This window comes from Natrix helvetica (assembly GCF_964273705.1).
Source record: "Natrix helvetica genome assembly, chromosome: Z".
Taxonomy (NCBI): domain Eukaryota; kingdom Metazoa; phylum Chordata; class Lepidosauria; order Squamata; family Natricidae; genus Natrix; species Natrix helvetica.
The window spans coordinates 57,330,213-57,344,522 of NC_138554.1; the positions used below are offsets into that span (position 1 = coordinate 57,330,213).

The 14,310-nt window shown below is 42.8% G+C and overlaps 1 protein-coding gene across 1 annotated transcript in view; it reads left to right on the top strand.

Moving 5' to 3' along the window:
* The window catches only part of MARCHF10 (membrane associated ring-CH-type finger 10), a 98,486-nt gene extending 85,054 nt beyond the window's left edge, over positions 1 to 13,432 (top strand). Inside the window, exon 12 of the mRNA XM_081971250.1 lies at positions 12,810 to 13,432. Coding sequence (XP_081827376.1) covers positions 12,810 to 12,838 — 29 coding nt within the window. The 3' untranslated portion in view covers positions 12,839 to 13,432. The remainder of the gene's footprint in view (positions 1 to 12,809) is intronic.
* Positions 13,433 to 14,310: the final 878 nt, after the last annotated feature.

Genomic DNA, 14,310 nt, shown 5'->3' on the forward strand with positions numbered 1-14,310 from the left:
TGCAAGATGCATGCTATTTAATAATTTCTAAACATCTTATATGTTTTTTCTTACAGTGCCTAAAAATTCTTAACTAAGTTTACTACTTACTTGTGGCATCATTATGCTAAATTCTTCTTCTAGCATCAAATCAGATAGCAAAAATAAACCTTATATCTTATGTGACTTACCGTTTTTTTCAATCTCTTGAAGCTCTCTATTGAGAGTAGAAAACAATGGGATTCTGAAGTGTGTCCCAATAAGAAGTAGTACAACCAATATTGCATTTTCCAATCTGTTTTACAAAAATAATCAGTGCAGTGGCCAGTAAATTGTTAAGATTGCTTGATTTTTTTTGTTTCAAAAATTATATAGATGGTAGCATTGGTTTATATTTTATGAAGTTCCTAATCTCTCATATATTCAATTTTACAAAATGTGTAGAAAAAATAGTTCTGAGTGAGCACAACTATTGGTGTAATAAATCAGATTTTAAAACTGTATAATTAAAATATGTGTGTAATAACTATCATAATGCAAAACCAGCTATAATAAAAGTTGTTCTGTTCTTATTTCTTTATAATCTAAGCCCCCCCCCCCAACTCATGTTCAGAACTGTGCTGTGGAAGCAATGGGCAGGCAAGCACGCATGTGCAGGCCCATTTGTGCACACATTAGGTGGGCAATTGTACATGCACATCTCCATTTGTGTGAGCAACAGGTGCATGTGCAAGCAGTGGGGGTGCATTTCCACCACTTATGCAAATAGAGCTGTGCACATACTTGCTCCCTGCTTACCTGGAACTATCCCCTCTTCCCCTCCACAAAGCCAGAAAGGTTGGAGACCGCTGATCTAAGTCAATGTATAATTTGCATTATTGCTGAAGCAACAAGTGTTGAATGATACACTTTTATGGCACTCTTTCTCTGCCACACTATTCAGCATTGATTTATTCTTTTAGCAATAGAAAGACTGGTTAACAACTAGGTTGACCAACAGTGTCCCAAAACAGAACTTCGAGACAATAGGACATAATTTTTCTAGCAATTTGCTTAGCTGTTCCAGGATTAATCAACTGAATATTGCAGTTTGAAAGTTAAAGTCAAATGTAACAAGTTTAAGGGATCAGCAACAAATGACATAGATGGAATTGAAGTCAAATGTATCTTTATCTTGAAAATCCCAAAATGGACATTTGGTAGTAATATAATAAATAATAAAACTTGTAGCATTAGTTTGATGAGCTAAAGCCTTTATCAGATGTAAATCAGGATTGGCCACTTTTTATATTGCATAGGGAAATCAAAGAAATGAAATGAAAGCAGTGATAATTTTATGTGACACTTGAATGTATATAAGATAATCAAAGTGAGATTTTGCAACAGCAGAAATTATAAGAATAACAGAGTTGGAAGAGACTTTGAAGGTCTTCTAGTACAACCCCATGCTTAGGCAGGAAATCCTATACCACTTCAGACAAATGGATATCCAACATCTTCTTAAAACATCCAGTGTTGGAGCATTCACAACTTCTGGAGGCAAATCATTCTCCCAAGTTAGTGGAGCCAGCGGTCATCATGGGTTACCTCAGTCAGTAACCAATAGAACTGAATCTACCAAAGTGATGTCATCGTCTCTGAGGAGCATGCTCCCGCTTTTTTAGACTCAGTTCGATTGGAACTGGCTGTGCTAATCGCTTTCTACTCAACTAAATTTGATATATTGACTAAGTTAATTCGATTTAATTGGATTTCTCTAAAACAACAAACAAAATTACTTCGTCTAAAACAGTTTCTGGAGGCTCGAAAAAGAGGCTCGAAAAAGAGCTCTCAATAGCCTCTGAAGGCTAGAGAGTATTTGCCTCGTTTCTTCAAGGCTTGCCTTCAATTGCCTTCGGGCTTCTGAGGCTTTTCGGAGCAGCAGCACTGACTGCAATAGGCGTGGGAAGCTTTGCTCGCTCCTTCCCCTCAGCAAGCGAGTTCCAGGCCTCTGCCTTGCCACCTGTTCCGATAACTGCCGCTGCTGCCACCAGGAGCCTCTGAAAACCGCAGGGAGTCCTCAGAAGCCGCATGGAGCCGCCTCATCGCTGGAGAACGCCGCTGCTGCCGCTGCACCTTGCCAGACGTTCCAGCAACCGCTGCCCTTGTGCGGCTTTGCCCTTGGCCCCACAGCCTTGCTGCAGGGCCTTCAGTGCCCATACTTTCATTGCGGCCTCGACTACCTCGTGGTGCTGGCCCATAGGCTCTTTAGTCTCAGCAGCCATTTTGTTTGAGCGCGAAAATTGTCCAGCAGCCATTTTGAAGACCAAGAAACTGTGAGTACCGGCTATGGCCTCCTCTCCTATTCCTGGGCCTCAACTGCCTCCAGTCTCCGTGAATCCAGCCCCTACCACCGAGCCCCCTGCTCCTAGGGGCCGCAGGTGCAGGCCTGCTCCAGAGGAGACCATTGAGCTCCCTCCCAAGGATCCAAGACCCAACCAGGGGGGCATAGAGGATCCTCCCCCTTGTGAGGAGGACAGGGCCCCGCAGGCCCTGGCTAAGAAGGCCAGGTCCAAGACTAAGCATACTGAGCCTCGCATTTTTTGGGCCCAGAGGCCTATTCATTCCAGCCCTCCTCCTGACTTATCATCTGATTCAGAGGATGACATCTCCCCTGCTGCCTCAATTCTGCAGCCTGAGGAGGCTAGGGTCACAGAGGCTTTGGCCAACCGTGGGGATGATTTGGATTGTGGCAGGAGCATTACCCCTGATGAGGATCCCCTCTACCAGGAAGATATTTCTCCCCCCCCCCCCGCTGTCACCGCTCTTACTCACCAGGCATCTGAGGCCATTGAACATGGTATTGCAGCTGGCTTTAAACACAAGTCTTCTAATCGCTCTGCTTCTCGCAGATCTGCTCTTCCTCTAGCTCCAGGCGCAGGGATGGTGATCTCTTGGCTTCTTCATTGAACGACCTACCCAGCACCTCCAACCAACAGTTGGTCTTCGGGGGAAAGGATCGCCCGGCAAGAGACTCAGATCTATCAGAGGATGAGGGTCTTCCCCCTGATCCACCTCCCTTTGTCAGTTTGTTTAAACCTGCTGTTTTTCGCTCTCTCCTTTTTAAGGCCAGAAAGATCGCAGGCATTCCTTCTCCTAAGACGACTCAGACTGTGGAAGCAGACAAGGCTGACACCACCGATCCGCTCTTCACCCAGCTTATGGTGGAGAAGGAGGTAATCCCATCACCGCGCCTTTTCATAGACGTTGTCCAGAATCAATGGGCATCTCCAGGTACCGCGCCCCTTCCCAATACCTCGGATAAGCCCCTATACAATGTCTCTCCTGACCTCGCCAAGGCTTTGGAGGTACCCTCTATTGATTTGCCTATAATTGCTCTTTCCTCTCCCAACGCAGCCTCAGCAGCTCCTGAGGACACTCTGTGACCTGAGGACAAGAGAATAGAACAACTCTGGTCAAGGGCCACCAGGCCTCAGCTTGGTCTGTTAGAGCGGGCAGCTCCACTTCCTTCTTTAGTAGCTCCCCTCTCCTGTGACTGAGACAGCTTCAAGCTCGCCTTCCATCCAGGGATTCTTGGGCTTGCAGCGACATTAACAAAATTAAGGCAGCCCTAGAATACACAACAGATGCCTCCCTGGACACGGCCCGTTTCGCGTCCAAAGCCATTGCATCTTCCATCTCTACCCACTGGCTTCTCTGGCTAAAACAGTGGCAGGCAGAAGCACAGGCCAAGTGGAGGCTTGCCTCTTCTCCTTACTCTTCATCACTTCTCTTTGGTCCTCCATTAGAACCCCTTCTGGTAGAGTCCAAGGATAAAAGGAAGGTCCTTCATCCGGGGTTTTACTCTTGTCTCTTTATCGTGCCGAAGTCTTCAGGGGGCTGGAGGGCAATCCTCGATCTAAAATTTCTAAATCAATTCATCAGGTACAGGAGATTCAAAATGCACTCTCTCCTTTCAATTATGGAGAGTGTTCGCAGACACGATCTCCTAACATCAGTGGATCTCACGGAGGCCTACCTCCACGTGCCCATTCACAGGCGTCACAGACGTTTTCTCCACTTTGTACATGCGGGCCACCAATTCCAATATCGGGCCCTTCCCTTTGGGCTTTCCTCAGCCCCAAGGGTTTTCATGAAGATTCTTTCAGTCGTAGCCGCCCATCTGCAGGCCAGGCCTATCCGGATTTTCTGCTACTTGGACGACATCCTTTTGTTGTCCAGGTCTCGCCCCCAGGCCCTCAGGGACCTCCAGGACACCCTTTAGGTGTTACAGGACATGGGGTTCTCCATCAATAGAGAGAAAAGTCACTTCATCCCCATGTCTCGCCTGGTGCACCTCGGAGCCCTCATGGACTCCTCTCAAGGGAAAGTCTTCCTATCTCAGGACCGTCAGAGCAGTCTCAAGGAGTTAGCCAAGGAGGTACAAGGGAGACAGCGGGCCCTCTTCTTCAGCTGTCTCAACTGCTAGGGAAGATGGTCTCCTGCTTCTCCGTCGTCCCTTGGGCATGGCTTCACAGCCGCTGCCTCCAGTGGTTTCTTCTGCCATTCCAGAAGACCAACAGCAGCTGTTCTCTAGTGAAGGTCAGCCTGACTCCAGAGGTTCTGCTCCCTCTGGATTGGTGGATCTCCCCAGCCATAGCTCAGGGATCTCTTTTCAGGGAACCTCTGCGTCTCATTGTAACGACGGATGCGAGCCTCACAGGTTGGGAAGCTCACCTGGAGAATCAAGTAGCCCAGGGTCTTTGGACCAATTCCGATATCCCACAGTATGAATTGGCTGGTGTTAAAGGCCATCCACCTGGCCCTCCTCCATTTCCAGAACTCCCTTCACAACACCCACGTGCTGATCCGAACGGACAGCGCTACGGCCAAGGCACATGTCAGTCGCCGGGGGGGACGAGAGCGGTATCTCTCATGGAATGTGCCTTTCACCTAGAGACTTGGGCGGAAGCCAACCTTCTCTCTCTACACGCCGAGCACATCTTGGGGTCAGACAACACCACAGCAGACTGGTTGAGCCGCATAACAATCGACCTGGCAGAGTGGAGCCTGAATCACCCCATATTTCTTCAGCTGTCGTCCAGGTACGAGACTCCATTCCTGGATCTCTTCGCAACTGCATCCAACCACCAGCTGCCCAGATACCTGTCTCGATACACGACACCAGACGCGGAAGGGACGGACGCCCTAAGGTGCAGGTGGCCTCATGGTCTCCTGTATGCATTCTCTCCCTTCCCGCTGATTCAGAGGGTAATTCGGAAGGTGATAGAGGAAGAGACCAAGCTCATCCTAATTGCCCCCAATTGGCCACGCCGACCATGATACGCAGACCTGATCAATCTGTCTGTGGAACCTCAGTGGCTTCTACCAATGATTCCGAGCCTCCTTCATTAGGGCTCCCTCCTACACCCTAACCTGCGCTGGCTACACCTAACCGCTTGGAGGCTGAGCGGGCAGTCCTGAGGGCTGATAATCTTTCAGAGACAGTAATCAATACCATTCAGGCTCATGCCGCCCAGCTATGAATAGGATCTACGAATCCACATGGCAGACCTTCGTAGCTTGGTGCCGGGCCCGAGGAGTAGATCCTCTGAAGGCTTCAGTATCTCAACTTCTGGACTTTCTGCAACAAGGTCTTGATAATGGACTTTCCCCGAACACCTTACGGCGGCAGGTGTCAGCTCTCTCTTCTGTTCTATCTCTTCACCATGATGAACCCCTCTCATTGCACCCTCACATCCACAGATTCATTAAAGGAGCATCCAATCTCTGCCCTCGGGTCATTCACCGTTTTCCCTCCTGGGATCTGACCAAAGTCCTGGACTTCCTTAATGACCCGCCCTTTGAACCTCTCAGGTCGGCAACCTTACATCACCTCACACTTAAGACGGTCTTTTTGGTGGCCATAACATCGGCACAGAGGGTTTCAGAGCTGGCGGCCCTTTCTATCTGATCGGACTTGTGTGTGTTTCACCCAGACCGAGTGGTACTTCACATCGAGCCAACCTTTGTCCCGAAAGTGAACTCAGCATTCCATCGCTCACTAGACCTCACTCTTCCAAATTTCTGTCCTGCTCCATCTCACAGGCTGGAGCACAAATGGCACATACTGGACGTCAAGCGGGCGCTAAAGATCTACATCGCCAAGACGGCGGTCTTCAGACGCAGTGAAGCCTCTTCATATCCTTCCACCCTACCAACAAGGGGCTAAAAGCTTCTCCATCCATGATTGGACGATGGATCAGGTCGGCCATTGTTCAAGATTACAGCATGCACCATCTCACTCCTCCACCTAACATTACGGCTCACTCCACGTGAAGCGCGGCTACGTCAGCGGCGTGGGCGTGGCAGGCCTCGGTGGAAGAAATCTGCAAGGCAGCTATCTGGTCTACTCTAATTCGTTTATACGACATTACAAGTGGAGAGTTATGCATCGGCAGATGCAGCCTTCGGAAGGCGAATCCTCCAACAGGTCCTTCCTTCTTCCAGCTTCTAGGCCAGTCTCATGCCCTCCCGGGGACACGCCAGCTTTGGTACCTCCCATGCATGACCGCTGTCTCCACCAACTTGGGAGATGGGACGTTGGTTCTTACCTGATACGCCCCTTCTCCGGGCAGATGGAGACAGCGGTCATCCCCATCCTTAGGGTCCTGGCCTACCTCGCAGGGAGGATCTGGGAGCATGTTGTGTAGTCACCGAATGGAAAGCGATTGTCCACAGCACAGCAGTCTACATCTCCTTCGTCAAGAAAAGCAGGAGCATGCTCCTCAGAGACGATGACATCACTTTGGTAGACTCAGTTCTATTGGTTATTGACTGAGTTAACCCATGCATGACCGCTGTCTCCACCTGCCCGGAGAAGGGGCGTATCAGGTAAGAATCAATGCCCCATTCCATTGATTAATTGTTCTGTCAGGAAATTTCTCCTTAATTCTAAGTTGTTTCTCTCCTTGATTAGTTCCACCCATTGCTTCTTGTTCTATCCTCAGGTGCCTTGGAAAATAGTTTGACTCCCTCTTCTTTGTAGCAACCCCTGAGATATTGGAACACTGCTATTATGTCATCCTTAGTCCTTGTTTTCATTAAACTAGACATACCCAGTTCCTGCAGCTGTTCTTCATGTTTTAGGCTTCAGTCCCCTAATCATCTTTGTTGCTCTTCTCTGCACTTTCTAGAGTCTCCACATCTTTTTTTACATCGTGGCGACCAAAATTGGATGCAGTATTCCAAGTCTGGCCTTACTAGGGCATTATAAAGTGGTATTAACATGGATATTTTGAGTCCCTTGTAATTAACACTTGTGGGATGACAGAACTCAGCTTGTGTCTTTCCTGGAAGTTCTGTCTTTGAAGAATGAGAGTTCAAGATTAATAATATTGGAATTGTATGTGCTTAAGTGTCAGAAATTTTCATTTTATGTTTTTCTTTTTTTTTTGTTAGCAATTGATCTGTTTTTGCCTACTGTATTTAGGTTACACGAGAACATTGCTGATGCATTATCACATGTACAAACTTTCCCCAGTTCGTTTAGATTTGAATTCTGATGGTCCCCCACCTTGCATAGCTTGGGAAGCCAAGAATCAATAGTTTAATGACTATTCGATGGTCTTACAGCTATACAGAAATAATCAATTAAGAGAGGCAGTATGGTATAGGACTTAATGCATGGGTAGAAACTACAAGACTGTGAGTTCTAGTTCTGCCTTAGGCACAAAGCCAGGTGGGTGACCTTGAGCCAGTCACTCTCTCTCTCTCTCTCAACCCTAGGAGAGAGCTAATGATAAATCACTTCTAGAAAACGTGCCAAGAAAACTGCAGTCCACTGACTTGGAGGGACTAAAAACATATTGTTTAAGAAATATCTAAGATGACCTCTCAACATCCTGAACTTCAGAATAACAGAGTTGAAAAGAACTTTGAAGGTCTTCTAGTCCAACTCCCAGCACAAGCAGGAAACCACATGCCATTCTGGACAATTGGCTGCCCAATCTTTTTTAAAACTTCCAAAGATAAGAGCACCCACTACTTCTGAAGGGAAGTCATTCCACTGGTTAATTGTTCTGTCAGGAAATTTCTCCTAGCTTGGTTCTCTCCTTGATTAGTTTTCATCCATTGCTTCTTATTCGGCATTGTGGTGCTTTGATAAATAGGTTGACCCCCCTCTGCTTTGTGGCAGCCCCTCAAATATTGGAACACTTGCTATCATATCAGCCGGTTCTTTTCACTAGGCAAGATATACCCAACTCCTGCAACTGTTTATGTTTTAATCTCCAGTCCTCTAATCATCTTTGTTGCTCTTTGCATTCCTTCCAGAGGCTCAACATTGTTTTTATATTGTAGCGACCAAAACTAGATGCAATATTCCAAGTGTGGTCTTACCACAGCATTAAAAGGTGGTACTAACATTTCACATGATCTTGATTCTATCCCTGTTAATGCAGCCTAGGATTGCATTGGTTTTTTGACAGCTGCATCATACCGCCATCTCATATTTCAAGTGATTGTCCACTGGGAATCCAAGATCCCTCCTATAGTTACTGCTATTGAGTCAGATTCCACCTATTCCACTGTTTCTCCAAAAATAAGACCCTAACTTATATTTTTGGAGGCTCCAAAATAAGCACTTGGGTTTTCAGGGCGATCAGCCCAGCTGGGCACCCCTCCCTCCTTTTGTATGCACAGGAGATAGCAAGTGTGTAGGAATCAAAGGTATCTGGCAGCAGCTGCAGCCCACCAATCCCTTGGTTGTGGCCTCTGGGACTGCGCAGCCCGTGCAGCACAGGTGAGTTGATTCCTTGTCCAAGCAGCAGACAGGAGCGGGGGGGGGGGGAGGAAGGCAATCCAGATGCAGTGCATGGGCCGTGGGAAAGCTATGTTAGTGGGCCAGAGTGGACAGGCGGCTGTGGGAGACTCATCTTTGTGTGGCGGCACTGGCAGCAGATGAAGGCAGAAACAAGGTGAAAGACATGCAATCCCAATGTGCCGTGCTGGCCACAGGGAAGTTGAGAAATGTGATAAGCCTCCCATGGTCATCCGTCCACTCTGGCCCACTGACTCGCCTTTCCTGTGGCCTCTATGGCTTGCCTCCCCCTGCCTCTGCCTGTTGTTTGGACAGGGAATCAACTCACCTGCACTGTGCCGGCTGTGGCTGCTTCCGGACACCATCGGCCCATGTACGCCCACCCACTTCACTGGGACTTATTTTTGGGATAGGGCTTATAATTAGGCACGCTTAAAAATCAGGCTATAGCTTATTTTCAGGGAAATGCGATACACTTAAATCTTTGGGTTTTTTTCTTACCCAAGTATAAAATCTTGCTTTTTTCACCATTGAATTTCATTTTTTTTTAGGTAGGGTCCAATGTGGAAATCTGTCAAGATCCTCCTGGATCTTGAGCCTATCTTCTGGGGTGTTTGGCTATTCCTGCCAGCTTGGTGTTTGCTGCAAATCTAACGAGTCCTCTTGTATTCCTTTATCTAAATAATTTATGAAGATATTAGATTACTGAATCAAAGACAGAACCTTGGAGTTCCCTACTGCTTACTTCCCTCCACATAGATGTCATTTGATTAAGGAGTACACATTGAGTGCAGTTTGCCAGCCAGTTACAAATCCATCTGGTGGTGATGCTGTCTTTCCCACATTTTTCTAACTTACTAAAAAGTAGTTTTTGGTCTGCTTTGACAAATACCTTACTAAAATCAAAGTAGGTAATTTTTCTTTATGATGATAAGTCGGCTGGCATGATTGGCACAGACCCCTTTTCCTTTCAGTATCAGTTTCATCACCTTATGGATATAAACATGATCTTAGACATAGTTGTGCCAGTATATCCCTTAATGAGAAAAGTGTGTGCTAAAATTGTATTCTTAATCTTTGCAAAGATGCTGTTATAATGAAGAGTGAAAAATTCTTGAGTCAAGCCTCACTACTCTGAAAACTCCATAAAATGTTTGTTTACTTATTTATTTATCAAATTTAGAGATTGATCATCTCACTCTGGCCAATGTACAATTAAATTATAACTCTCAAATAATAAATTGAAGCCATAGTTCAGAATCTGAAACAACTAGAATGCTTGTTATTCAGCTTTACTGTTATTAATAATATATAATCATTATCAATTATCTATGGAATCTTAAAATAATCAAGTTCATAAATGTGATTATGTATGTTTTAGAAAGCCAGAAATCTCTTTATAGAACAGTGATAGTTCCCAATTTTCTGTAGTTACCTATCTTGAAGTAAATTTATTGAAATCAAACTTTATGAGTACACAAATAGTTTACTTTTGTGGCTAGGGACAATATGTTATCTTTTTCTCTTTTGGGATGTCAAAAAAGTTTGCTAGTCAACTGTATATTAAGCTATCATAGGATTTATATTACAGGTAATTCTTGACTTATGACCACAATTGAGACTAGAATCTCAGTTAAGTGAGTTGTTAAGCAAACTACTGCAGTTGTTCAATGAATCTTTTTCTGTGTCTAAATCAAACTTTAAACTGCCAAAATGAAGCCACCTTCTTGGCTCTGTCACTGGCCAGAAATAAGTCATTAGTACATGTTTCTGGTAGTAGCTACGTATCAGATGATGGGCTGGGCTCTGTATCCCTCCACATTCACATAGCATGTTGTTATCCACTAAGAACCTCCACCTGAGCCTATTAATTTTACATTTAGGCACTCCAACTCTCAACCTGTTCAGGGTCCTTCAGGTAATATAAGCAAAGTCAGATCCTCCAGCCATATTATGTACCATTAAGCAAATTTGTCATCTCCTATTGACTTACCTTGTTGGAAGCTAGATGGGAAGATTACAAATGGTGATCACATGACCCTGAGGTGCTGCAACCATCATAAATACATGCTGGTTACCAAGTGCCCAAATTTTGATCACATGATCATAAGAGATGCCACGTGCAAGGGCCGGTCATCACTTTTTTCAATGCTGTTGTAACTTTTAATGATTGCTAAATAAATGGTTGTAAGTGGATCAATCTCTTTATACTTCCTGAATACTTTCTTCATTAAAATGGTGGGAAACTATAGCACCAGGTTTCAGTAATCAAGGGTTCTGGAGCTATTAAAAAGGGAGTTTGATAACTATGCAGTCCTAACCTACCTGATATATAAAATTGGAGTTTTGCCCACACTCCAACATCACCCCCAGCCCACAGGAAACCAGAGTAATATTCAACCTTGATTGCTACTTAGCTGTATCTTAATAAAGATGTTGCAGTGCTGCTTCTTTCAGACCTTTTCATTTGGCAATAACTGCACATTTATCTAGAATACATTCTTTGTTCTTCAGAGTTTTTCATTCACTACTTTCAGCTACTGCCCGCTACTTTTGGTGACAGAGGGTACTTCTAAATAAGGCTCATGTCAGGCAATTATCCCGCTTATTTACAGAATTGTATTAAGAGTTCCAGATGACATGATCTTTCATCGGCATCCTTCCTGTGTTTTTCCATTACTGTGGAAAAATACTTTATTTCTATCTGTGATTAGATGTTTATATGGATGCTACTGTGTTAAGGTGGCAATCTTACTATAAAGGAATTAGGAAGAAAATATCATGATTCCCTAGGTTTCAATTCATGCAAGATGTTACATTTTTTTCTAGTTTTTAGAATCATTGCTCTGCAATGACAATATCTACATCATGGATGAAGACAAATATAGGTGTCCCAGAATAATGTTGCAGGAGCCAATCTGCATTGGTCACTGAGACCAGAAGTTTAGTCTTCTGAGCTCTTGGACTCATGCTGGAGCCAATACTCAGGGAACTTCTCTCTACCAGAATGTGTGCTTTGGGCTTCTACACATAGTATTTATATTATGCCTGGTTATGTGTAACCTCTGGTTCCAGTGATGAGCCAGATTGGATCATATAATATCTATAATGATTACTACCTATAGTAAGTTGGGGGCACATATTTAAAATAAAGAATTTTCTGTTATAAATCCATAAATCACTAAAATGCATTGTGCTATTTGCAGAATTTCAGTATCTATTTTATAGCAAGGAGACACTACAGTTCATTAGTTTTTGTATGGTCAACATCTGACATAAACTTATTTTTATAATCTCCTTGAAGTTAATAAATAAAGAAAACAGTTATCTGGAGAAATGTACTATATATATGGCATTTTTATTATATGACATTTCAGAAAAATACCCAATATATTCTGAGATTGAATGCTTGGAATATTGTCTTCACTTTGACAAATTAATTTGAATGTGTGAAATTCATATATGTATAGTATATGCCATGTCACAAGTACAGTATATTATTCTAGTTGATATTTTGGGATTCCAGTTATTTTAGTTTAACTACTAATAATGAAATGATAAATGTTTATGAATGCATAAACACAATTTTATTACTAATTTAGGAAGATTTTGTTAATACTAATGCATATTACTTTTTAATTAATGGCCAGTCTAATTTTTCTGAATTGTCATTTATTCCTTATTTTTTATATAGTCAATATCACAAACTACATATTTTCATTACTTATATTAAGCAATTTTAGCTAATTAAGGCCTTTGCAAATATAAAAAAATTCAAATGCAATAGTGATTCTAACACTTATTTTTGGATGGTCCCAGTTTGTTACAGTGGAACTAAATACCTTTACTTGGCCTGTTCAGTTCATTTTAATTCATTATATCACTGCTTAGAATTAAGCTAAATTTATTACATTGTTTAGAACTTTGCTGCGTACTTCAACAGCAGTATTCAGTAAGTTTAATATTTTTGCTGTTTTATGAGGCAAAAGAATCTAAAATGTATTGATTTATTTTATTTTATTTACTGCAGATCCAACCAATTCTGCCAACAGTGGCTAAGAACTGTCAAGCAGGATCTGAAGAAGTAAATTCCCTTTAGAAATCTGACAGAACTCTCCTCTACACCCTTCCACTTTCACCCGTTGATAACAGCAGGCCAAAATGAATATGTGCACCATTCATATTCAGTGTCACCTTTTTAAATTTAAAGCCTTCTAAGGGTCTAGGGTTGTTTGTGTGGTTCGGTTCTTGTCTTAAGTTGTATTACTAACATTTTTTTCAATACTATGGGTTATTAATAGCAACTTGCAAAGTGTAAATATCTCCTACTGACTAGCCAGCAACTGGTACTCAATCAACAATGGTAGTTTTGTTTGTGGGTACTTTTTAACTGAAGTTTAACAATCTTCTGGATGCTAGGAACCTGTTTTTCTACCCTTTCTTTAGAAGCCAATCCGCATAACTTTGCTATGGATCAGAGGCTTCTTGAAGATCCATAATCATCTGTATATTAAAATAAAGTTGTATGCCCCATCTGATAAAACAATCCGTGAGACACAGATGTAAATGAATTGATGTACTGTTGTATGAACATCTTGCCTATGATTTGCATGGCACAAGAATTTAATAAAATACACAATATTTTGTTCTCTTTCCAATCACCACCTTACCCTTTTTGCAGATTAGATAGTTTGCTTATATATAATACCACTGTTATACTATCACCCTTTTAGGAAAAGGATGGAAATCCAATAGGTATTTCCATCTAAGTCTAGTATTTAACAGTTTTTGATGTAAATTCTCTTTGATGTAAATACCTTGAGATAAACACAGAGTTTTCTTTAAACCTCACCTATTTTATTTTGCTGTACATCTTCTGGTGATTTTTTTTCCTTGGTGAGGACTGTTTCATTTCCATGCTTAGTACAGCATGTGCCATAAGTTCATGATCGTTTAATGTTATAACAATACCAACAACTGTAGCCCAGATATTTTGCCTCAGTTGGAGCCCTTAGAACCTTGCCATTATTTCCATCCTGCCAAAATAAGCTATATTTGAAGAACTTATTATGCTTCTAAACCTAGAGATAGCTTTTGAAAGTTACATTGGCATAAATTGCAACTCGAGGAACATAAGTTATAAATACAGGAAGTATTTTTGAAGAGTCCCTATGTCCACAGGAGGGAATCCAAGAATACTGATAGCTCTTAAAGTACTTTTGTAGTTCAAACATATAACATTGGTTACAGATTGGTAACCATATTGGTTACAGATGCATGAATCCGTGTCAGAGAAACTTCATTTCTTTGTTGCACTGCATGAACAGTGAATGCCTTCGGTGATCAAGCCGGGTGCAACCTTTTAAAGTTGTGCTGAATACCAATTCCTTAAATTCTTTTTAAATTCAGATTTGCCTATATATGATAGTAACTATCAAAACCTTTGCAACTGCATCCCTGAAAAGGAGTGATTTAAATAAACATATCTAAGACTAAGTAAGCATATTTCATAGATATAATCTAAAGCTTTC